At 41.7% G+C, this 24,073-nt stretch overlaps 1 protein-coding gene and 1 long non-coding RNA gene across 2 annotated transcripts; both read right to left on the reverse strand.

The window, feature by feature from the left end:
- Window positions 1–192: 192 nt before the first annotated feature.
- LOC311428742 (ubiquitin carboxyl-terminal hydrolase 17-like protein 6) lies at window positions 193–22,417 on the reverse strand. Its single transcript, XM_084540050.1, has 19 exons — window positions 22,320–22,417; window positions 21,214–21,260; window positions 20,062–20,215; window positions 14,450–14,541; window positions 12,621–12,858; window positions 11,682–11,882; window positions 10,983–11,093; window positions 10,719–10,823; window positions 10,449–10,514; window positions 10,222–10,292; window positions 9,608–9,690; window positions 8,578–8,689; window positions 8,060–8,200; window positions 7,765–7,865; window positions 7,160–7,301; window positions 6,198–6,479; window positions 5,311–5,399; window positions 2,865–3,176; window positions 193–928 (listed from the first exon to the last, which is right to left on the reverse strand). Exons 5-18 carry the CDS (start codon window positions 12,847–12,849, stop codon window positions 2,957–2,959), a joined length of 1,953 nt encoding a protein of 650 aa, XP_084396176.1. The 5' UTR covers window positions 12,850–12,858; window positions 14,450–14,541; window positions 20,062–20,215; window positions 21,214–21,260; window positions 22,320–22,417; the 3' UTR covers window positions 193–928; window positions 2,865–2,956.
- Window positions 22,418–22,425: 8 nt separating this feature from the next.
- LOC311428744 lies at window positions 22,426–23,759 on the reverse strand. Its single transcript, XR_014687850.1, has 3 exons — window positions 23,649–23,759; window positions 23,404–23,552; window positions 22,426–22,462 (listed from the first exon to the last, which is right to left on the reverse strand). It is a non-coding gene; the product is annotated as an uncharacterized lncRNA (long non-coding RNA).
- Between the last annotated feature and the right edge of the window lie 314 nt (window positions 23,760–24,073).

A 24,073-nucleotide genomic window follows, 5' to 3' on the forward strand; every position in this document is an offset into this window, starting at 1 on the left:
ATTTGGGAATGTGGCAATGGGGGTCGGAAAGCCTCCTGGTTGATGATAACATCAGACTCTTAACGGTGAGGTCATCAGGAATGTAAAGAGGTTAGAGGAAATAAAGAAGGGGGATTGAGGCAACGCCCTGCTGTCTGGGGTTGCTTGTTTTCCCCTCTGTTAAGGCACAAGGCACGGAAGTTGCTGGGGGGGTTGCTGGTTAGAACTGTTAACATTTATTGTTTTATGTTATATGATAATAATATTATTAGTGTGGTTTCAAGGGTTAATGAAACGCGGGAAAAGCAATCCCGTTTTGTTGCTTTTGGGAACCTTGTGGTGGGCAGAGCATGTGCAGAAGAAGAGGGAGACAGTCGAAGCCGCTCCTGCAGTCTGGAACAAAAGGTTGCTAATGGTGATGGGGAAACCGTGAGCCTTTCACCCACAAGGACCGCCACAAAGAGAATTCTAATATGAAGCGGGGATAGGATATCCATATGTATAGGCGTACTTGGGTTTCTTGTAAATATGTAACAGCAATGTCCTCTATATATTTGGAAAGTTTGACAGTTGGGTGCGCATGGTGGTAGAGCATAGACTCCCCACGCACCCAGCGCTGTTTACTTGCCTTTTATAAATATTCTTTTATGTTACTAAATTCAGAGGGAGTTGAGACTTCATTTATAACATGATGAGGTTGCATCGTCGGTTGTGAAGGTAAAAGGCAGTCAGTTTTGACTGTAAAAGGCAGTCGGTTTTGACGGTAAGAAGACGTTGGGATTGACGGTAAGAAATTGTAAGAAGTTGTTGGGTTTTTGATGGTAAGAAGTCATAAGACGTTGTTGGGTTTGACGGTAAGAAGTTGTTGCGTTTCGATGGTAAAAAGGTTGTCGGATTTGATGGTAGGTTTAGTCTGAGTATTGAAGGCTTCCAGCAGTAAGCTCTGCATCTGAAAGACAAAGGGAAGAAATGTCATTCCCTGCTGTGATAGTCTACATGGAACTGTCTGGCTCACTGGTTTTCTTTCCAAAGAGAGAAGTCACAACCCTGTACACGGATTGATCTGCTCTCTGACTACAGGGCTGAACTGACTGGAGAAGGCGGCTTCCAAAGCCCTCCCATTAAACGGACTACATTTGAATTCTATGCTAAAATTGGTGAGCTGTACAGAATAGTAGGACAAAGCTACCTGCTTTGATAGCAAATGGTTGCCCTTAGGTAAGTTACAGTCATTTGAAGGTTTGACTGGACGGCATCCTTGGTTTACTAGTGATCAAAGCTGACCAAATCCTAGCCACAGAACAGAAGCGTTCAGAAACTTGCTAGAGAGAACACTTAGGAATGCAGGAATTTAACTGCTTTAATGCTGCTCTTTCTCTCACGTATCTGCAATTTCCTTAAATCACAAATTGTCACTAGCTATCCTTGTTCATTTATTCAAAGGAACATGATTCCGGTTGAAAAGGCACTCTAACAAGTCCTCCGTTGCTCCTAGTCTGTCCCTAGCTTCTTTGAGAGCTTCAATACAGTAGAAAATTAAAAATAATAAACTAGCAAATAATTAACATGTGGAAGTGGTCGTTTTTCAGATTAGATTCCACCATTCAGAAAATCCTGCTTAAGAGACATTTTTTCTTTGCTTTGAAAGACTGACCTTCCCCAAAAGGAAACTAATTAGTATCTTTAGGCTTGACGAAATACTTGAATTCCTCAATTTAACAGAATTGCTTTGCACAGCCCTCCTATCCTGCTTACCTTGCAAGCAGTGTATCCAAGTGGGGTGGGTACTGCTGTATTTATCAACGAACATCTCTTTCACGTATATAGCCCAGGGATCCCCATGCCCCGCGCTTGTGTAATGCATGCAAGACGTTTACTTTCTTCCTCTACTTTGGACTGGTTTAGAAAGAACGAGTTCGCCATCTGCTGGCCAGAGAATTCACTGAAGCCCGAAGAGCAGTAGAGCAGAGGCATTTTCTTCTGTGCTCTTCCTGATTTTTCAGCTAGAAGAGATACTTCCAGTCCAGTACAATCAGGATTCTTTTGACATTAGTATCGTAAAAAGTCCATTTTTGCAACACTGGAAATTGAAAGACCTCCGTTCAGTCCCTAATTTTGTTCTTGATAATGGGACAGATTGCATGAATGTTGGCAAGAATGTGTGAACAACCAGCCTCCCCTCCATGTCGTATTTTAAGATGACAACTTCTGGTGCTCCCTGTCTCAGAAAAGAAAAATGCTTGGAAACAATTGCACTCGCTCTTAAGCTTGAAGAAGCTTGTCAGTGCCAGAATCTACTGACTCTGGCAATTTACTTCATCATCCAAACTGGGCAAAAGATATGAAAACCTCTTCCAAGATTTTACTTCTCCAAACATTACGTAAAAGGCATTCAGCTGTACAGCAAGAAGCTGAAATAGCTGCAGGTAGTATGTTATTCACATGAATTATTCAGGCAGGTTTTTTTTTAGGAAGGCTGCGATTCATTAGAACATTACTAGCCTGTAAGCCTCATGGCATCACCTTCCATCTTGACTGCTAAACCTCCTTGCTGCCTACTATCTTCTTTGCCAAGATACAGCTGTCCACATTTACTTTTCCTACTTGGCTGGACTGAATTTAAGAAGGGAGCTTGCAACTCTTCCTCTTGTTTGCCACTTCATCATCAAACCAGATGAAAACCATTTGCCTTTAACCTCTTTATTTCAGGCCTTCTTTCCTAGTGGTCATTCAAAACTGGGAAAAAAATAGTCTACCAAGTCGGGGTTTTTTTTGATTTGATAATAAATCTGCAGACTGTTAAGTCATCAAGCACTTCAAGACTGTTTGAAATAGTCTCGAGATTAATATAAAAGGAATTCCTCAAACACGCTGCGGCCGCTTACCTTTAGTATAGTTGTTGGATGTGATGGAGCTGTATTTCTTGCTTTCGCCTGCACTGGAAGTCTTCCCTTCCTTGTAAGGTTGTTTACTGCTCTCACTTCTGCATTACTGACATGAAGAGCCATCTGGAGGATGGCATTCTTCCTTCTTCTCCCGCGTTATCTTCTGGAAACGAGGATCTAAGTGTTCCAAGGAGCCTTTCGCTTTCCTGGTGTTTCTCCTTTTTCTTCTTTTTCTTCTCCTTTTTCTTCTTTTTCTTACGCTTGCGATTGGCATTGTCAAAGTGAAGCGCACAGAAACACAGATCATGAAGTCTGAAAGAAACATGCAAGTTAAAAAGGGAAAAAAAGATGTGGCACTTGTTGCCTATATGAAACTTGATTTATTTTACCACAGGTGATGATTTGCAGCATGCCAGCTATTTTGTGGTGCTTTGTGCACACGCAACTTACTTTAGATGCAGCAAACTTAAGCCATCAGATTGAAGGACCATAGGTCCTGGTTTGTACACAGATCATTAACAATGGCTAGCTCTGGAATACGTGCAAGCAGAAAAAATCTTTTAACCTAATCTGGAATGGTGTACGGATGTGATTCGAACTATGTGGTCCAAAGCTAGTGCTCTGACACAATTCAGCAAGAGCTTTCCTGTCTTCACTGATCAACCTAACAACATGATCCCCAGCCAGCTGATGCTATCTAAATAACTTAGAAACTACCAGGAAAAAAAAAAAAAAAAAAAGGAAGACATGAGAAGCACCCAGAAAAGAATTAGGATAAAAAATGCGGAGTATGCTGGAATCCTTGCTTACTTGGAATCCTTCTCTCCATCTTTATCCTTAGACTTCTTTTTCTTCCAGAACTTGTGATATTTTTGCATTTTTTTCACCACCTAAAAGCTCCTTTTCTATCTTTCTGTCTTTCCTTTCTATTTCACTTTCACTACCTTCTGCACGGGTATATTTTCTTTTTCTGTTTCCTTCTGTTTCATTTTTCTGGCGACAGTTCTCCAAATGAGCTGACACAGGTGGAAGCGCATGTCTTTCACGAGAATGTCTTCCGGAATGTTGCTGAGGTACCGAGCAACGATGCAAGTCTGCTCGGGGTGTGCTAAAGCGACGTACATCTTCCTCTCTCAAGAGGGAACCGTGAGGCCATCCGCTTTTGTAACGATAATGCTTATGTGACCTGCTGTAGTAAGTTGCAGTCGATCTGTCAAAGGCTGCATCGCCGTGAGAGAACTTTCTCTCTCTACTGTCTCCTGTCGCATGAGGTGAATAGTAATCATTGTAATAGCTACATCTTTCCCATCTCCGTGCTTCGTCTCGATAGTATCTTTCTCTGCTCCAACTTCTTTCCCCTTTGGATCGGTAGTATCTATTGCTACCTTGTTCTGATCTTCCTCCACTGCCAGATCTGTACTTTGAATATTTGACTGCTCTTCTGCCATTCTCAGGGCTGTTTCTTTCACGAGGGAAAGATCTGTACCTGCTTCCCTCCCAGTACTCCTGCTTGTGACTCTTTTGCTCAACAAATTCCACGCTCTGAGAACACCTCCTCTTGCTGGAAGGACCTGCTTTTTGACTCTCCTTCTCTTCACTAGGAGCATGTTCCCTCTTGCTTCGGTAATGCTCTTTCTCAGTGGTTTTAGTCTTGTCCTTTGTATCTTGGCGTCTATCTGCAATAGCTAAGGAGGAAAGGTTTTTAGAGCTACATTCAGTGTCACACTTGAGAGAGGAAGTTTGCCGCAATTTCTCACCAGGCTCACAAGACTCTTTGCCGGACAAAACGGTTTCTTTTGAAATGAGGTCACGTTCTTTTGATCTTCTTGGTTTCTTCTTGTCTCCACGGTCATCACATTGGTACTGGGCGAGGTATTCATCATTCCCAGGAGATTTCAGAGGTTCCGCAACACTGCATAAAATAAAAACCCATTTCTCACTTCTGCTGAAGGACGTGAATATTAAGAGTAAAACCTTCCAAAGGCAAACAAACAAACAAAAACCTCCAGACTACAGGAACGCTCGCAAAGATATGCCATTTAGAAACCTCTCCTGTGATTAGGACACCTTCTTCAGCTCCCAGAGAAAGTGTTTTTTCCCCTCTTGCTTCTGAAGCCATTGCACTAAAAAAGCAAACGCATCTGTCTCCTTCCACCTGCTGCTCTGAGAAAAAAGGCATAGGGGCGAGCGGGGAACAGCCAATGTTTCTCCAGACAGTGGAGAAAAACGGAAAAACATTCTATAAAGGAACACAAGTTCTCCTTGAGGCACCAACCTGCATCAGAGTGATATGCTCAGTGCTGATCATTAGTTCTGTTCGTGACACTGGACACACAGTATGGAATTGTACTAATTTAAATCCTTCCATTAAGTACTATTAGTAGACAGATAAAACTGTAACGAACTTCCATAAAGTCTTTTCTTAATAAGACTGTGCTCATTTTACCTCATTTCCTCTGACAAGCTGTTCAGCTGGCTGGCTGTGAGGGACTCCGTGATGACTTCTCGATTGACTGAAGGCATAGCTCCAGGCATCTGCAATTAAAACGCACAAGTCAGCAGACAAAAAAATGCTATTTGTAGTAGTACTGAGGACTAGTCTTGTCAGAATGTCTCCATTAAATGGTAAGCAAGACCGCTGTGAGTTGTATGCGTTATCTACACTTCAAAGATAACCCCAACTCACCCCCCAAAATCTACTTTATGAAATTAGGAATTTTTATCTCAGCTGAGCTTAAGTTGACAAGTTCTAATGTAAGCTCAGGTCTGCAAATTCTAATGGGATAATACCACAAAGTCTTACGATCACATTTGTGCTGTGTTTTCTCAGTATTTCACCTGAATTAGGAACACAATAAACACTTCCGGATACATCGTAGGTGAGAAATTCTCGATGGAGCAAATCTATGTTTCAAGCAATCCATTTGTTTTAGAAAAGAACATCTCAGAAGGTTTAACATGTTCAACTCGGCAAGTGGAATCATCAAGTTTCAGTCCGTTTTCTTTAGATTCATTAACTAACCTAATAGCACCATTTAGTGAATCTGTTTTTGGCAGCTCATGCTGGGATCTTCCTTTGTCAGCATTCTGACAGGAAGAGTTGGAATGCTGCAATGTACGGACTACCTTTCCAACCAAAATTCCATTAGAGGACATTGCATTGCAATTCCTTTGAAATAAGCCCTTTGACTCCTCCTCAGATTTTCCTGAAGATTCTGCACCATAAGGGACTGTGTTATCAGAGCTGAGTTTAGGATTTTCATTCACTGTTGGCTCCACAAAAATTTCATCAGAAACTTTTTTGTTTGTTTGCATTTGCTTCATTTGCATTACCGAATTTGTAATTGTGGATGAAGGAACAGCCTGGTAGAGATCTTCATCCTCCACAGCACTGCTAAGACAGTCAGGCTGTGACACAGTCTGACGAGCAGGCAATTTATTGTGAATACTGATGGTGATCTTCTGTTTTCTTGACGTATCAGTCATTGAAGGCCTGGTAATTGCCTGGTTTTGAACACAGGCCATTGGTGGTGCTGAAGATGGCCTTTTTAGGGTGACACCAGTGGTCTTTGCGTCCTCTTTTATGGATCCATTTCCATTTAAATGGCTTGAATTCTGTATTTAAAAAGAAGAAATTGCAAGATGGATTAACGCAAACACTGCATGTAACATTTTGAAACACAAAACTCTCCTACTGAGTGTTTCTACAAATGGTCTTAACACCTAAAAAGAAAAACACACTGCCCTTTAAGGATAAATGCAAGTCCAATAAGCGTATTCAATTCCTGCTTTTGGTTTACTGCAGATTGGTATCAAATTAACATCATCTTTGAAAACCAGCCAAGCAACTTAACATTACCTGCTGCTATTCCCAAATATATTTATTTTCCCCTTTAAACATACCCTGAAAAGCCTGAAATAATTGTTCTGGTGCTCAGGAATAAGACAATTAGTTTTCCCTGTCTTAGCTAAAGTGACGAGGATAGGAAAAACAAGTCCTCTTTTAAATGATTTGAGGATTAGTACACTCTGCTTAAATTGTCAAAGAGCGTAGCTCTCTGTGCTTTAGAAAGCTGTCTTGGAGGTATAAAGTAATGGAGTCGCATGGCTGCACAATTTAGCAGTAAACACTGTTTGAGTGACTCTGGCTGTAGCATGAGGGCTGTGAAGAAAGCTGCAGCGTGGGAAGGAAAACAAAACTAAGATGCCGAAAACCAAACCAAAAACCCCACACCAAACCCCAAACCCACTAGCAGTTTGGTGCCGTTATCTGCCCTCCCACTTCCCTGAATTACCTTAATCATATGAGGAAGAAGTCGTGGTCCCATAAATCCAGCCTGCTTACTATTAGTCCCCTGCTGACCAGGAGGGAATAAACAGGGATAAGATGGAGCTGGCAAGTAAAACGCACGTTCTCCAAGTGTCAAATCATAGCGCCTTCAGAAAAGAGCAGTGATTGTAGTTTAGTTTTTCTTTCAGCCTACTCTTGGATTAAATCCCATCCTATCATTTTAGAGGAACAGCTCATACGATATGGAAGCCTTCTCTACAGAAGGCTTCGCCAAGACTACAGACTGAAAAGTAGAGAACAGTCTTCCTACTAAGACTATCACTTGCACAGCAATAATTCATTCTTACACCACAGATGACCTTCATTTCTCTCCTTCTCTAAATTAGCCAGCTACAGATAACACATAGATAGCAATTTACACAAGTGCTGCAGTTTAAGGCCAAGCAACAAAAGATAATAAACGACACAGAGAATTTCAGGTTAGACAGAACTGAATTAGACAAATAATAATCTTCTCCCCGGATAGCAAGAAAAACACTTGCAAAACATAAAAATATCAATAACGGGAAAGTAAATCTCTTCTGAACACATTTTAAGATTTGTTATTACCTGATATAAAAAAGTATGTAAGCTTGCTGACCAAGAACTCTTTTAATGTCAGTACGCACTACTTTAGCATCATTCATCTGATACCAAAGTCCATTACCAGCCTGCAAATAAAGACAACGATTTCTTTAGGTGAATTGCACGTTTTCCAATTGAAATCACGGATAGGAACAAAATACACACATGTCCAATAAAAATATAATGAAATCTTTTTCCCTAGAAACAGTAGCTGCTAGTCATGCTTTAATTGGTTTGCCAGCACAACCTTTACCCTGTTAGAAATGCTGTTGACTTCTACCTTTACATAGCATATATAGTGTCCTGAGTGACAGTTGACACCGTGATGTACCAGCACCGCATATAAGGCATAGAGCAGTGGTTCTCCCATTGACTGCGACATGTAGGCTCTCAGGTCCAAATACTCCGGATATTTCACCTCCTAAAGAGACACCAAGAAGATAGAAAAATTATCCCAGAGTACTTCGTGGACTAGCCAGAGAAAAACACTTCCAAAAAACACAGACTAGAATTTATTTCTAGAATATATTTCTAGAATATATTTCTTGATTCACTACAAATAAGTCTTCCCATAAACAATGGTTAAGACTAGAAGTTGCAGAGAACTGTTTCCTGATGAATCAGCCTTCTCAGAGGAAAGCATATGCTTCTTGTCAAGCGGGAACTTTATTGATATTAAGAGAAAGAATAAGCCATAGTCGTTAGTCTACAATTATTGTCTGAAAATATTAACAACTTTCAGCTTTGGGGGATGTCCCATTACACAATGATATAGTTGCATTACAGTGGTAAATATACCTTGTTGATCTTTCCACCTGTGAAATCTGCAAATCTTTTCAGTGATATTGTGAGAACCTGGGAAGAACGGTGTATGGTAAATCTCTTGGACGCAGGAACCATCTTTTTACACCTTAAAAACAAGCAGAGAGAAGTGTTTGAAGGCATCTTCTTTTTTCGCCCCCAAAACAAACTCCTTTTAATGTCTCACGCATGCCTATGCTATTTGAATGATATTTACTTGCATAATAGGTTGGTCTTTTTTCTTTTCATAAACCCATGCACTGCGTGTCAGGTTTGTTAATACAGAGAAGAAGGTCAATTTTCCCAACAACTCAGAGCATAGCGGGAACAGGAATCTCTCACGAAAGGGTATTACCAGGTTGGATGGCAAGGTACCATTTCTTGGTCTACAAAAGTGGCTATTTGAACTCCAATCCTGGATACATTCTTTCAGCTTTCAAGGGAAATACAAATACTGAAAGCGGAACGAGAGAGCCTTGGTCCCCAGGACTAGAAATTGCAAATAATCTCCAACATAGGTCGACTATCAACATCAAAAATACAACAGAAGCACATGGTCATTCTACAGGAGGGAGACATTTAACAGTAGGAAGTCTTCATGTACTGAGCTTGTCTGGAAAGACACTGAAACCATCTGCCATCCTTTGAAACAAAATAGTTCAGTTTGACACATTGCCCGCTCCAAGGTAGGACCTACGGCGTAAGCAGTGAAAATTAGCCACTAGCCCAGAGAACAACGGAAACTGGGCAGTTTACATCAAGAAAAGTACTGTCGAGAGCTAATAAATAGAAAGAACAAAAGCACCTCTTTTTGAATTCTGATGGCAAAATACAAGCCAGAGAATTGCAAACCCATAGGGAATGCCTATGAACAAGACTTCCCCCCTTCAAAGAAACAAAAATCCAAGTCTTTTATAAACTTCCACAAAACTTGTAAGTAGATCCAAAGTTTAGAGGTAGTCCAACAGAGTCATGCAACATAGAAAACTGACATCTAGGATTAAGACCTAATCCGTCAAAATCTTACTCGCTACATTTATAGCAATTCTCTCCATCCAGCTCTTCAGGTTTCACAAAGAGTTCCAGAGCTCTGCTAACAGACGAAACCGCCTAGAGCAGCGAGAAAGAAGAGCGTAAAGTCACCGTAATTCAAAATTCCAGAGACACACTAGTAGTTTATAAGAGAATCTTACTAACATACTCAAGCGATCTACTAGGAGCACTGTGAAGAAGGAGGCAGAAAGAGCATGCTCAGCATTGACCTCACCTGGAAGGCATTTGACTTTGGAACAAATACTTTTCCAGTAGCCTAGACAGCATCTATAGTGTGCTTTGTCATCAATACTGGGGACAAATTCATCAGTCTAACAATTAGATGTATATTGAGGTAGAACAACAAAGAAGTATGACAGCATTATCATTTTTGCAGAAAGAGAATTCCTTCCCCTTAAACCCAATGCAAATGTGGAGACTATTTACATGGGTTCCACAGAAGGACAAAGTCCAATCCACTTCCTTAGCACCACCAAGCTCTTACGTTTTAACATTATATGTGGTTTGGTTTTTTAAGTTAAACAAGTTTAATTTAGAAAGTTATGCATGTACTTAAACATCATGAATTATATTTAGAAAACATCTTACCTTTATATCCAAAGTGATATCAAGAAATGCCTCATACGTATCCGAAACTGCTTTGCAATTCAAGCACTTCACTGGAAGCAAAATATAAATGCTTAACATTATGTGAAGGAGACTAACTGTCCAAATTCAAGTTGTTGACAGATACTACTTTAGACAAACTACAGACTGCTTTACTACCGACAAAAGACACAGATCAGTTCTAAGGACAGGAATATTTTTTCAAGTACCTCTCGATCTTAGAAATCCTCCAAATATTTGATGAATGATGGTGGTAGCTTGAGAAGATCTGTCCAATCTGGAAATAAATTATAATCAGACCTCAGAAGATTTAAGGCACAGAGTTAACTCTTCAAAGAGTTTGATGAAAACCAAGGATGATGTAGACTTGCGTTGCTGATAGTAAATAAGGCACTAAAAAGTGCTAGAGATCATTTCTGAGAGTAAATAAAGGACTAGAAGGTGCTAGAGAATGTATGAAAGTGAACTTGTTTATGCTTATTCGGTGCTTCCGTTCAAGCACGCTTCCTGCATAGCATCAACAGTATAGCGCAAGAACTCGTGTGCGTCTTCTTGACTGCCAAAACGGAAATGTTGTCCTATTCCTAAATAAGAAGATGATAGTATTGACCCCATTTAAAAATGAAATCATTCTTGTATTTCTAGAATCTCTCTTCATTTGAGTGTTAAAACCACTTAGACACATCAAATAATTATTTGAAGATTACAAGCTATCGAAAAGAAACACATCTGAAGCCACTTACGACTGAGATTACTGATAACATGCGTAGGCTCGATGGCATCAACAGTGCAATGCAGGGCCTGGTTAATGTGAGTCTCCATCGTGCACATCATGCAAAAATCTTGTTCACGACCTGAAGAGTGAAAGAACAAAGCATCCCAGTCCAGCGAAATATCCATAACTACAAACATCTAAGTACAATTTAAACTATAGATACAATATCCACTCTCCTTGCTACATTCTATTCTCCCAAGATGCCAATGTCCCAACAGTCTTGTAACATTTCATTTCACACAACTTGACAGAAGAAAAATATCCACTAAGCCTGTATTCAAATGCATTTTGTGATGAGAAATCTAAAAGACTACTGCAAAGTCGCAGTTGTAAAGGCTGACAGGAATGTGAACTCCACAGGCTGCAAAATGTATTACTCTCCAAAATTACTACTAAATGCATTACTGTCCAATGCACTTCATTATTCCCATGAAGCAATAAATGATCCTTTAATAAACAAACAAACAAACAAACAAATAACTAAATAAATAAAACATGGTGCATTAATTGCACTCCATATGCTATTCGGAGCCCACTGCTAATACGGTGCTCAAAGCCAGCTTCTACAGGTAAAATCAGGCAAATAAGCTTATCTCACAGAATCACTGCTGTTCTTTCACCTTCAGAGCTATCCAACAGATTCAAAATACTGTTAGAAAGTACTCACATGACTGGCTGTGCTCAAGAGAAAGCATGTAATTGGCAAGTGGGGGTGTGTAGGTCAAACACTGTAGGGTAGCATTAAGAAAACATGTGTTGCCAAGATTGTATAGGCCAACTCCAACACTTTGTGTTTCTCGCCAATCCATACAAATCTTCTCAGGTGGAAAAAGAATGCTCTGTGGTGGAGCAATTCCATCATTAACGACTGCAAGAAAGTTAAATTTAAAAAGAGATTTTGTTTGTTTGTTTCTAAGAAAGGTATTTAAAAAAATACTATTCTGCAGGAGCACCTAGAGGAGCTAGCTACAATCCAAACCAGAAAAACTTATTGCAGACAGCTTTAATACCACCAAATTCAAATTGGCTGGTCAACACAATGTTTTGGGGAAAAAAAAACAAACAACTTTAGTCAACCATTTTAATTTTTCTAAGGCAAGGCTAACTGCCATTCTGTTTGTAGCACCTAATGCCAAGTTCCTCTCCATCTATAATCTTTAACCTGATTAACTCAACTACTGTTTTTTTCCTTATTATAACTTAAACCACAAACTTAGACTTGAAATTATACGGTAAAAACGTAAAAACTAGGAACTAGGAATGACGGTACCCCTACAGATACCAGGTTTTTTCCTGAGCAATGTTATCATTCAAAAAACCTGTGAAGAATGGAAGCTGTGAATAGCAACCATCAAACACTTTTCTTTGCAAAACAGAAAAGACATGGAGGAATCTGTGCATTACAAAAAGCTCCCCACATTTCTCTGTTGACTGTAAATATATCAAAATTAATTTCTGTAACATCAGTCACTTCAGTTGCCTTAGGGGATTCGCTTTTGAAGTCTTTCTTCACAGTAGTCCCCTTCTCTATCAGTGCAACAAGTAAGAACTGCATTTTCTACTTTTGCTTTGAAGAAAATGGAGGCAGGATAAAACGCACACTTACTTAGATCTCTTGGGGCAAAAGCCTTAGATTTTTCAGATGATCTACAGTAAATAGCACCTCCACGTCCTTGGGCCACAGAGACTTGGCTTGAATCTTCTGCAGGCACTATCCGGCCCCAGTTGGTGGTGCGTGACATCAGTATTTTAGGACTTGGTTTCTTGGATTTGCCAGACCGCCTTGAAGAGGGCTTTTTAGGCTTTGAAGATTTGGGCTTCTTAGCTACGGTCATTGTTCACATCTGCAACAGAGACAGAAGTTCTGGTTGACGTAAGAATATCAAGAAGCATTCCAAGAAGAAAAGAGTAGCAGAAGTCCTGTCACTTAATCTCAAAGAAACAGCCTTAAGAACTAAATCGCTGGTATGAATGATTTAAAAAGAATCCCCAAACTAAACACACAAAGTGAAAATTTCCATCTAAACTCTATCAGTATTACTTCTAGCTTCTGCAGAACTAGTGGCTGATGCCATTTCTTTCCCTTCCGTAGGATTTTAATCCATTACAACTCTGGAGTCTTTTTAATATAAAAATGTAGAAGACATTCTCTGAGGGGAATCAGTTATTTATTGATTTCCGGAGTTGCGCAATTATCTGTTAATTAGTACCTATGATCTAATAGATAATTGTTGCAATTATCTATTGCTGGCATGAGTAACGGAACACTATTACTTCACTGCCTGCGTTTTTCTGTTTCGTCTGCACAAAGGTACCCAGAACTCACTGCTACTTTTCTTCTGTCTTTCCAGGGCTCGCCCTCTACCTCACTGTCTACTGCACCAGTCATGAGGGGTTCGTTGTGATTCTATAATGAGCCTAGCTTTTAAATACACCTTTCATGGGCGTCACTTGGTGATAGCAAGTTAATTTCTGAGGGCTCCTCAGTCTACATCATGTGGTCGCTTTTTCCAGGTGAAAAAGCGGAGCCGTAAGTGGCAGTACACTAAAGCCCTGGCATGTTGAGATCCAAGAGGAGAGATGTTTGGCCCTCCTTTTCACTCCTGGGAACCATATACCTCAAAACCCACAGAGGATGGGCTATATCTCAGAGAAATCTTGGGAAAGGAGAGCATGAAGAGCATGTTTGCAAATTTATTTCTCCCTGGGCTTCTTCTGCTTCTCCAAGAAAGACGAGTTTGAATATAACTTTGGCAGCAGTACTTCTGGTGTTTTACTCCTACCACATTTAAAACTCCTACGACAAACTGAAAAAAGCAGCTCTTTCCGTTCTACTTTGTAAAGTTGCACGTTTTCCTCATGCAAAACAACAGGGGAATGTAAGCTAGAAACGGAAATGCTGAATGTAAAACAAAACAAAACAAACCTCAGCCCTCCAGGACAAAAGCCAATAACTGCTACAAAGTCCTTTTTAAAATGCTGATTAGGTTTCAAGGTGATACCGCTTTAAATAAGCATAGCTGTGTGTCCATAGGCAGAAGCTGAATAATGACAGGATGAACTTCTATACTTCATGTTTTGTTACTGTTTTACTGTAGCACACAGGGACTTGTTACCTTTAGGGAAACCACTAACCTCATGGAGGGTTTAAAACATAAGCTAGTTTGTTATACCAAAATGACGGAGAGAACAAAGCATAAAGTGCTTTCAGATTTCTAGCACGCCTTGATTGCTATCCATTAAACTTCAGACACGTTAAACAAAACACAGTAAATAAGAAAACTCCTAGTCCCACAGCTGGCAAATTGTGTGCAGAGGTTGTAATTAGAACTTTTTTTGCCTTGACGTTTTACATTTAAAATTGATTTTAAATCCATTCTATACACACTTTCCATTCCTGAAAAAACAATACGCAAACCTGACAAATGCATTTACATGAGAAATGAAGTCGTCCTTGTCCGATTGGAAGACTAAGGTGACAGCTCCTGGGCTCAGGGATAAGCTCTGATCTTCACCAGTGACAGCTCCTTTTTTAGGATTGAAAGGGAAAATGTTTCAGCAACACATTGAAAACATACTTAAGGGACAAGAAACAAAATCAAGACTGCAGTGAGAAGGAGAACAGAAAAACAATACTGGGGAGAAAGGGAAGGGAAGGGAAGGGAAGGGAAGGGAAGGGAAGGGAAGGGAAGGGAAGGGAAGGGAAGGGAAGGGAAGGGAAGGGAAGGGAAGGGAAGGGAAGGGAAGGGAAGGGAAGGGAAGGGAAGGGAAGGGAAGGGAAGGGAAGGGAAGGGAAGGGAAGGGAAGGGAAGGGAAGGGAAGGGAAGGGAAGGGAAGGGAAGACCTTGATCTTTATACTGACCAATGAGATAAGCCTTACACATTTTTAAGTTTATTTTTGACAACTGATTGAGGTGTTACCAGGTATTAAGTACGATTCAAGAGCAAATATTAACACTAGAAAGAAGAAATCCGATCCACCACCACTTTTTCAAAATACATCCATTTCTCATTTGGAGATGACGTCTCTCTGACAAGGTAGTAGAAAAACTGTAAATACCGATAGAGCTTCCTCTCCCGATGTTCCATATACATACCGATGCTGTTCCTACACCTACGCTCTGAGCATAAATTTATGTTGACATGAGTATCGGGTGTTACTCCTCTCTTTGTTTGCCTTGAGAGACACACCTCTTGTCCATTGAAAAGTAAATTCAAGATTCCAGATCAGTTAAGACAGTTGCTATCCCCCCATTCAGAGTTCTGCAGCAGCACTCTTCAGATGTGTTTAGCAGTCTCTTTAGAAAATGTTATCACTTAGGACCTGCTTCTCAGGAGGTCCATGTTTGGCCTCCGCTTAGCAGAGAGTCAATCCCAGCTTAAGCTTTCGTACAAGAGCCCCTTCACGAAACGGAGTTGAACCCTGACATAACTGAGTTGAACCTTTAACCTTGAAGCTTCCTTAAAGAAGAAAGCAGCACCCAGGCCAGGAAATAGAAATTAATCGTCACTTTACCCTGAAACACAGTGGGCTATTCTGTGCTGGCAGGATTGCTGCCGGGCTGGCCGACGAGGCGGCGGGCAGCTCCCCGGGGCCACAGGGCCTGGCACAGGGAGCCGCCGGGGGTCTCCAAGGTCCGGGAACAGCGGCAACAGCGGCAACAGCAGGGACAGAGGGGACAGCAGCGACAGCAGCAGCCACCTCAGCCGGGGCCGTCTCCACAACCGCCACAACGGCCTCGGAACGCCGCCAAACTCCGAGCTCCAGCGTGACGCCTTGTGAACCTGGCCGCGCTGCTCATGGCTAAAACCAGAGCGTTTCCTCCGGCGTGTGTTTACTGTCGGTGCCGGATCGGCCCTCACCCCGAGCTCTCCCTGCCGGGAGGGCTTTGGGGTTGGGGTTTCCCTCCCACCGCCGCCGCGGGCAGGCCCCGCGTGCAAGGGGTCCGCACTGGGGAGCAGCATCTCACCCACGGCGAGAGCCTGAGGGCGCGACACGAAAAAGCCCCGACACAAAAAAGCCCCGACATGCGGCCGAGGCGGCGGGGAGACGGCTCTGAGGGAGCTGCCACTTCGCCCCGCCGTCCTCCCCTCCCGGGCCGCCCCGCCGAGCCCCGTGCGCCTCAGGTGCTGCGCTGAGGGGGTGGCTGGCTACTGAGACAGCTGCCCAGGGCACTGCTCATGGCACCGAGCCTGACGGAGGTCAACAAGTGTTGAACAATGCTCTCAGACATTGGGTCTCACTTTGGGGTGGTTCCTGTGTGGAGCCACGAGTTGGACTTGGTGATTATTGGGAGTCCTTTCCACCTTGGGATGTTCTCTGATTCTAGGTCAGCAATCCAGTAGCTGATGAGAAGTGTGGAGTCATTCAAAGGGAAGAGAGAACACAACACTTCTCATTTGCAGAAGCGGCTATTTGTTAACCAAAACGATGATTCTTTTGCTTCTAGAGCAACTAACAGCAGGGATCCGCTTTACAATAGAGGGAAAAGAGTCATTGGCGTGTCATGTGAAGTAAGCTTCAAATCCCAGAGGATGATTTTGTTGGAACTTTATTCAGCTGAAAACACGGAAGCCTTGCTTCTGCTTGTGTTAGTTACAGATCCAGTTTACTTTGGTTGGGAGGGAAGGCATTCCAGGCTAATGTGCTGTACCTGTTCCTTCAGCTCATTGTCCATAAACGGAGGAGCAAACGAAATCAGTTTAATCTCCATTAAATGCAGCAGACAAAGCGGAGTAGAGGGTGATCTAGCACTTAATTTTTCCTGTAAGCAGGAAACCCAGAACTCAACAACAGTTTTCAAATCTTGTCCTGCAGTAAATGACCAGCTGAGTGAAGCTTGCATTTAGAGGATGTGCTCCTACAGTAGATGGAAATAGCTCTTCCCCTTCACAAGTGCAACTGAGTGGTGGACTGGCAGCTATGTGGTTAACTAGTTGTGCCAAAGGGGTTGTGTTGAATGCACAGAAAAATATGCAGGTCCCAACAGTAAAGGGTTGTCTGTAGGCATGACATTGAGTACAGATGTTGTCCGCAGGTTCGTGCAGAGTGCACCACGCCAATAAGCACCCAGAGTCGGAATGCACACAAAGGTCTTTTAATTATATAATCACTTATAGAACTCTGCAGAGTCAGGTACTTGGCCATCTTTCGCAAAGCAAGCACACCTCTGACTGGAATCGTCATCATTTATACACAGGAAACTTGTGAAAACTCTCTCTTTGGCTCCTTTGGATTGGTTATTACAGCTCACCTAACTTATCTCCACTGAGCTTGTGCATTACAGAGGAATACCGGGGGGGAGGGGGAACAGGAGAGGGGACACACACACCGAATCCCACATTAGCATAGATTAGCATTTTGACAGGTGTGATTTTTAATGTGCTAATGACCCTTAATGAGAAAAAGGTTACTATAGGTCAGTCTGGAGCTGGTGTTCTCCTTCCTGTTTTTTCCCTTTTAGCCCTTCTCTTCCTTGCTTCTGCTAGCTCAAGGCTACCTGTCTCTCTCCTTCTTTATTTTCTCAGCTAGAAGACTGCACAAGCTACAGGCCTCCCTATTTGCTTCAACATTTCCTTGTTTTTTTTTTGTTTTTTTTTTTTTTCCCAGCTCTGGGACGACACAGGTGTGGTTTGATATTTGCCAGTATAGCTAAAACTCACGCCAGTCTGCTCACGCACAATAAGTAGTAAGATTTAAGGACTGGTTTCATCAGCTTCTTCCTTACTAACATCCTTCTTATGTTTTAGATATGCTGTAGTTAAATCAACACTAAGTTACTACTTGTGGAGTAATTGCCTTAAGCGACTAGGCATCATAAGCACACCTCCATTCCAAAAGCACCCCGCCTCCAAGGTGCAACCACCCCTCACTGAGCACGCCCTCAGAATTTCTCACAGTCTGTACCTTTAAACGCAAGTGAGATCATTTCTACCAAGCACAACCAAGATATGCACGACTAGAGTCACTCAAGCTCCACCTTAAAGATAGAAAATAATACCAATTGGTTTAAGAGAAAGGGGATGTTAGGGAAGATACTATCAGGAAGGATTCCTTCTGACATCACTCGACAGGCTGAGCCTCTTACTCCCCCACCCCCACTCCATTGGGACGCCGTGGGGTAAGATCTGAACGCTTGCTTATACCAGGTGTCTCTGTGGAATCTTAGAAATCTCTAGAGTTTTGATGCTTTTTAATGTCTTAATACCTAGGCTGTGTGCCTGTGCATTTCATGCATGCTAGCTTGCTTTTGCAGACAGTGAATTTATCACTGACAATCCAAAGAACCTGTGTACCTGTCGCCGTAAGAAATTGCACTTAATTGCATTCTTCCTAGCTGTGAGAGTTCTCCTTGAACGCGACTAGAGCGAGGCCGTACTGCGTTGTTGGTGAATCCGTGACCGTGATAGTTCAGCACCCTGAATCCGACGGGACCCATGACGGTCAATTGGCTACACCCCTTAACGCGACACTACTAGAGGAAGAAGATGACAGGGCTTGCATGCACTGCATTAGGCTTTGCATGTGAAAACACCCCCAAATAATTTCACGTGCATTTAACGTTTTTAAAGGGAAAAAAACAGGAAGGTGTAGTCTCTCTGTAAGCTACAGCCCTACATAGTTAAGGCATCAGCATTCATTCCTTTGCTTGATAGCAAAGTATGAACATACAGAAGAGTTAAATATTTTCTTTGCATTCTTAAAGGCGATTTTTCAGACTTGGGCTTCAGTTGTTGGAGTTGAAGAGATCAGTAGACATCCTTACTTTTACGTTAAGACCAAAATCTTTATCTAAGATTGTGTTATCTAACGCAACTAAACTCCCACCCCCATGGTTTTTTTGTAACTTCGGAACGATCTTGCTGCAGTCCTACTCCGATGGTCTTTCAGTAACATGCAGACTGCCGTGGCAGATTCTGTTACAGTGCTTTTCTATTGACAGTGTGCATAACACTCAAGGTAAAGCCCCTCATTTCGCAGTGGGGACATAAAGTGTTTCTTTGGACCCTGCTGCTTCTGTTAGTACTCATTTTTTCACAAACTTGTTGAACCTGAGCCGTGCCTACTGAGCCAACGAATGCTTTGATGACACAGTATTTGTTCAAAGCAGTTTTGCTTCTTGGAGCTACAGAAGCAGCTCTGGCTACGTGATAGGGAATTGTGCTGCATTGGCAAAACCAGACTTAGCTACAGACTTACAACACTTGCTAACTTGATCTATTTCAAATCTCATTTTAACTTTAAAGGACAATCAGTTTTGTGGCTCCTGTCTTACTAATTTGCCTTGTTTTGCATGGAAGGGCAGCCTGTGAATGTTTTGCTTTATTGCATGCTTCAAAAAAAAAAGGCTGAGGAAGAGACTGGAGGAACCTTTTCTATTCTATGGACTTTCCACCGAGAGTGTGGAATTGCAGGCTACTTGGATGAATGTTCGAATATGAGTAAGGGAGCAGACCTCAGCCAAAGGAGGTGGAATCCTTGCTTAATAGTAAGTATCAGTGTGGGGACATCTTTGCTTAACGGGAGCCATTTAAACTCTTCATAGAAACAAAATAAGCTGGACATCTTATGCTTGGAAAGCAGTATGGTTACACAGCTGCTAACATAATGACTTGAGTCTTCTGCTCTGCAACTTCAGGTTTTGTTTTCAAGCAGTGCATACATCAGTTTAAGCTTTGGACAAGGATATTTGCAATGCAAATAGTGATAAACCAGAATCAGCGGTGCTGACGAGTGTAATGGTGAAATGCAGCAAATCAAGTATTCCTGGAGAAATGTGAGATTACAAAACTAGTAAGCCATGAAGCACTTTTGTTGTTGTTGTTGTTTTTTAAATCAATTCTTATATGCTGAAATAGCACCTTCAAGAAAATCTGTTTATCTAGCCAGGTAACGGTGTCTCCCTGTAAACATGAAGGAAATGCCAGGAGCAGCCATAACTCTTTGCTGTCAAAATAAAGAGCAAGTCGAGGCCAACATCATGCCATAGTGCAAAGGCTTGCTAAGAAAGATCATTCTAAGAGGTCTGCAAGAAAAGATGACTTACTTTGTCATAAGTTTGTCAAATAGAATGGATGAGTTAGTAGTCGAGTACTGACTGTGTCCGACTCTACAGCTGCGGCACAGCTCCAAGTCCCTGTTTTCTCCGTGGACTCGTCTCACAGTTTTTGCACCAGCTCTGCTCCTCAATGTTCTGGTGACTGAAACGCAGAAACAAAGGATTTTGAAACAGTGAAGATGGGATTCTCCTTATTTCACCGTTGCTCTTGTAAAATGTAAACAGACAAACAAAAAAGGCACCCTGAAGTGGATTGATTTTTCTTTACATTTCAGATCAGAAGTTGTTGTCACAACCACTGCATTCCACTTCTTTATCGCTCTGCACGTTTAAACTGTCTACTTAAAACTGGGACCTGTAGGGAAATTTTTAAAGAGACTGAAAGCTAGCCAGACAAAAACAAACGTGCAACTTTTGTTCCATGCAGGAGGGAAATCTACTCCAGTTATTTCTGTCTTGGAAAAGTGAGAACAATCAACACCTTTCTCTAAGGTGTTTTCACTCCATTCATGTCAAACTGTATCTAACAGTGCTCAAAACAAACACTAGGACATTGCAAGCCTCTTCCTAAGAGGTGTATGTTTGATTACTCTGTTTATGCATGCAGCACTTCCATTTCCTGCATTAGGATCTAACAGCTCAAGGAGGGAAGAATCGTTTCAAGAGAAACACCCAAACACCACATAACTCAAACTCGTGCTTTTTAGAAAAAAGCCTGCCCATTGTTTACCATACAGCACCCTTTGGCACAGGTTTGTTGCTTGCACTGTCATTAAAAGAGACAAGAGGACAAGGGGAAGGGAAGAGCTACACCACTGTGCTGGTAGGATCACAGCTAAGGTTTACTTTTGTGCTTGCCAGCTATAAAACTAAGTTTGAACTTATCAAGTATCGATTTACTTTGCACAATTAGAACAGTTTGCTTTGTGCCTACCAAGCTGCAATTCACACTGCTCCCTCCCCAAGGAATTCATAAAATCTCCTATTTGCACCTACCTCTCTTCACAGAAAAGTCACTGAGGAGTGAATTCAGATGACTACAGAAGGCTTTGGGGCCAAATGAAAGCCATGGAGTGACCAAGTGCCATCCTCTTCAGTAACCAGCGTAAATAGGTATCCCGGGGACTTACAGCCACTTACCTGTGTTATATTCTTTTTTTCGTTCCAATTTTGGCTTTCTCAACTGCCTACATTAAGAAAGAGGACAGGGCAGAGAAGGGAGAAAAGACTTGTTGTATTAGACCCATCAAGGATGGGAAATTTCACCATGTTTACAAGCCAGTGCTCCATGGTATACAAAGAGAAGCCTGTAGGCCTCACGCAGGATCCACATCCCAAGTCTGTTGCGTGCCATATACACGCGGTTCTGTATGTACCCACATTTCCTAGCTTGCTCGTGTTGAATTCTCAAAATTATGAGCAATAGCACCCAAGTGGAAAAGATACATGTCCTGGTTTCAGTTAGGACAGAGTTAGTTCTCCTCCTAGTAGCGGGTAGGTTGCTATGTTTTGGCTTAGAATGTGTGAAAGGATGTTTAGAAGAGTGCTGATACCACCCCGATGTTTCAATTGCTGCAGAGCAGTACTTACAACAAGCCAAGGACCTTTCGGTGTCTCACTGTCCTACTGGCGATCAGAATCGGCGCACAGCAACAGCTGCGAGGGGACAGACTCAGGATGGCCGACCCCAACTGGCCAAAGAATTCTATGCCTTATGGCAACACGCTGCACCATGGATAGGGCGGGGCAGCCGGGCTGCTAGGGGTTACGCTGGGCACTGGTCAGCGGGTAGTGAGCAACTGCATTGTACATCACTTGTTTTGTACACATTACTAGTAGCAGTACTATCATCATCATCATCATCATCATTATTATTTTCCTGTCTTAATAAACTGTCTTTATCTCAACTCGTGGGCTTCACTTTCCCATTTCTCTCCCCCGTTCCAGAGAGGGAGGTGGGAGGGTTGCAGAAGGGCTGTGTGGTGTTTAGCTGCCGGCCGGGCTAAACCACAAGAACACCTCAAAGGGGTTGGGAAAAAAAAAAAACAGGTTTTTTTAGAAAAGCGGGAGACTTTCACTGAGAAGAGGGACTCTAGTTTTAAGGTACTGGTACGCCATCAGCATGCTCACAGGCCTCTGCTGATTTTAGCCGGAGGTTTATCAGGCCACAACTCACTGCACATGCTTTCTCTCTTGCTTTTCAATCTACAAATCGAACAGAGATTGAACATATAGAAATACAGTACCTTGAAAAGCATCTTCTCTTGACATTTCCCCTCAGTATCGCCATACTTTCTTCAAAGCTGGAGACTGAACACCGCAGGATGCTTTTGCTCATTGATCTTCAACGGTGTCCGTTGAAACATTCAATACTGGGAGAAGAATAATCCTAGGGAAAGAAGGAAACAAGAATATATTTATGTGAACCACGTAGATTCAGATAAAGAAATTCTGCCTCACGCAAGTTTAATTGACCCTCCTGACTTGGTAGTGGGGCAACTAATGGCAGGCAGACACTGAAACGCTGCTGTGCTCAAGAAAAACCTGGAGAGAAAAAAAAAAAAAAAAAAAAAAAAAAGCTTTCAAAACTAAAGCTTCCCTCTCCCCACCATTTTCTTGTGGATAACTTAAGCTTAATATCCTTGGCAAAAAGATATTGCAGCAAAACCTTTCACATAAACTTAGTGTTTCGTGAAAAACAACAACAAAAACTTTAAATTCAATTGGAATTTTTTTCAATAAATTCAATTGGAATTTAAATTCAAAACTTTAAATTCAATTGAATTTAAATTAAAAAAACTAAACTAATTAATTTAAATTAAAAAAAAATAAATTCAATTGACTGTTCAGAGGAACAGTCAAGCTTGACATTATACATCCTAGAATTAAAATCTAGTTTGAGTTTTTCTCCCATCTCCAGACCTTGCTAAAGATGCTTATTAGGAGCTCTGTCAAAAAAAGTGTAAGGCTTGTTATATCAAAGCTTTGAACCCTTCTTACTGCCCTTGACCTTCTTCACATTGCTGCTCCTACAAGGGTGAGTACTATCATTTTTAGTACGGGAGGGAAGCTGTGATATCCTTGAGTGGGGGGTCGTTCTGTTTACAAAATGAAGTTCCAGTAAGAGTACATCAAATGAACCAACTTTCTTTGAACTTTAATTCATCACTATATTGAATGAATGACCTCTGGATTTCTCTCTCCCATTTGGAAGTCAATTTGAAAACAAAATACCTCTGCCATAAAGAGCCAGGCATCAGAGACACCTGTTGCGCCTCAAGAACAGAGAAGGTATGAACGACAAGAGCAGCTGAATAAAATGCAACTTGCCATTAGAAATGGGTGTACTGGCATCTACAGGTGCCGCTGGCACCTCCTCATTTTCATTACTCTCTTCATCTGGTTTCTCGTCTTCAGTAGCAGGGTTCTGCTGTGGTGACTTGGAGCTGTCGCATGGAGCCACGCTGCAGAGGTGTGACCTTGCAAGAAAGAATAGATACCAAAGATCTTCGTCGTGCATTTTTAGTTACAAATGCAGAGACAAGTCTTCAAATCCTTAGCGTTAAAGCACGTACCTCTTTTCTCACGAGATTCTTTAATTTGTTCACAAAGTCGTCCAAACTCTGTATCCGTTTCGTTCCTCACCATTGAATATGCAGTGTCTTGCAAAACATAGGCGCTGTGACGATCTGAAATTTTACACACTTTAACTGAATGTTGTCTACCAACCAATGAAACTGTTTTGATCACAGAAAAAAATTGCTTTCTTCATAGGTTGGTTCCGAAAGGTTCTCTCAGTGAATATTTTCAGCATAACATCGAAGTTAATTAAAACAAAAGCACTAGTTCCTTGGGAACACTTATATCACAATTCCATGCCCAAGTAGCAAAATGATAAAATATTTACAGTCTGGACGTCCAAAATCATCTAATCCATCCGAAGTCTATTGTCCGCACACAGCATTTCTCCATCTATACGTTTGACAGATTTTTTAAACTA

Source organism: Aythya ferina (genome assembly GCF_964211825.1).
Source record: "Aythya ferina genome assembly, contig: HAP1_SCAFFOLD_132, whole genome shotgun sequence".
Classification (NCBI taxonomy): domain Eukaryota; kingdom Metazoa; phylum Chordata; class Aves; order Anseriformes; family Anatidae; genus Aythya; species Aythya ferina.

Excerpts from the sequence above, each read along its gene's own strand:
- LOC311428742 (XM_084540050.1), bottom strand. The coding sequence starts at position 12,849 with ATGACCGTAGCTAAGAAGCCCAAATCTTCAAAGCCTAAAAAGCCCTCT. Across the intron at positions 7,302-7,764 it reads TACATACTTTTTTATATCAG|GCGCTATGATTTGACACTTG; the intron begins GTAATAACAAAT and ends TCTTTTCTGAAG. Across the intron at positions 5,400-6,197 it reads CATCCACAATTACAAATTCG|ATGCCTGGAGCTATGCCTTC; the intron begins GTAATGCAAATG and ends TTTTAATTGCAG.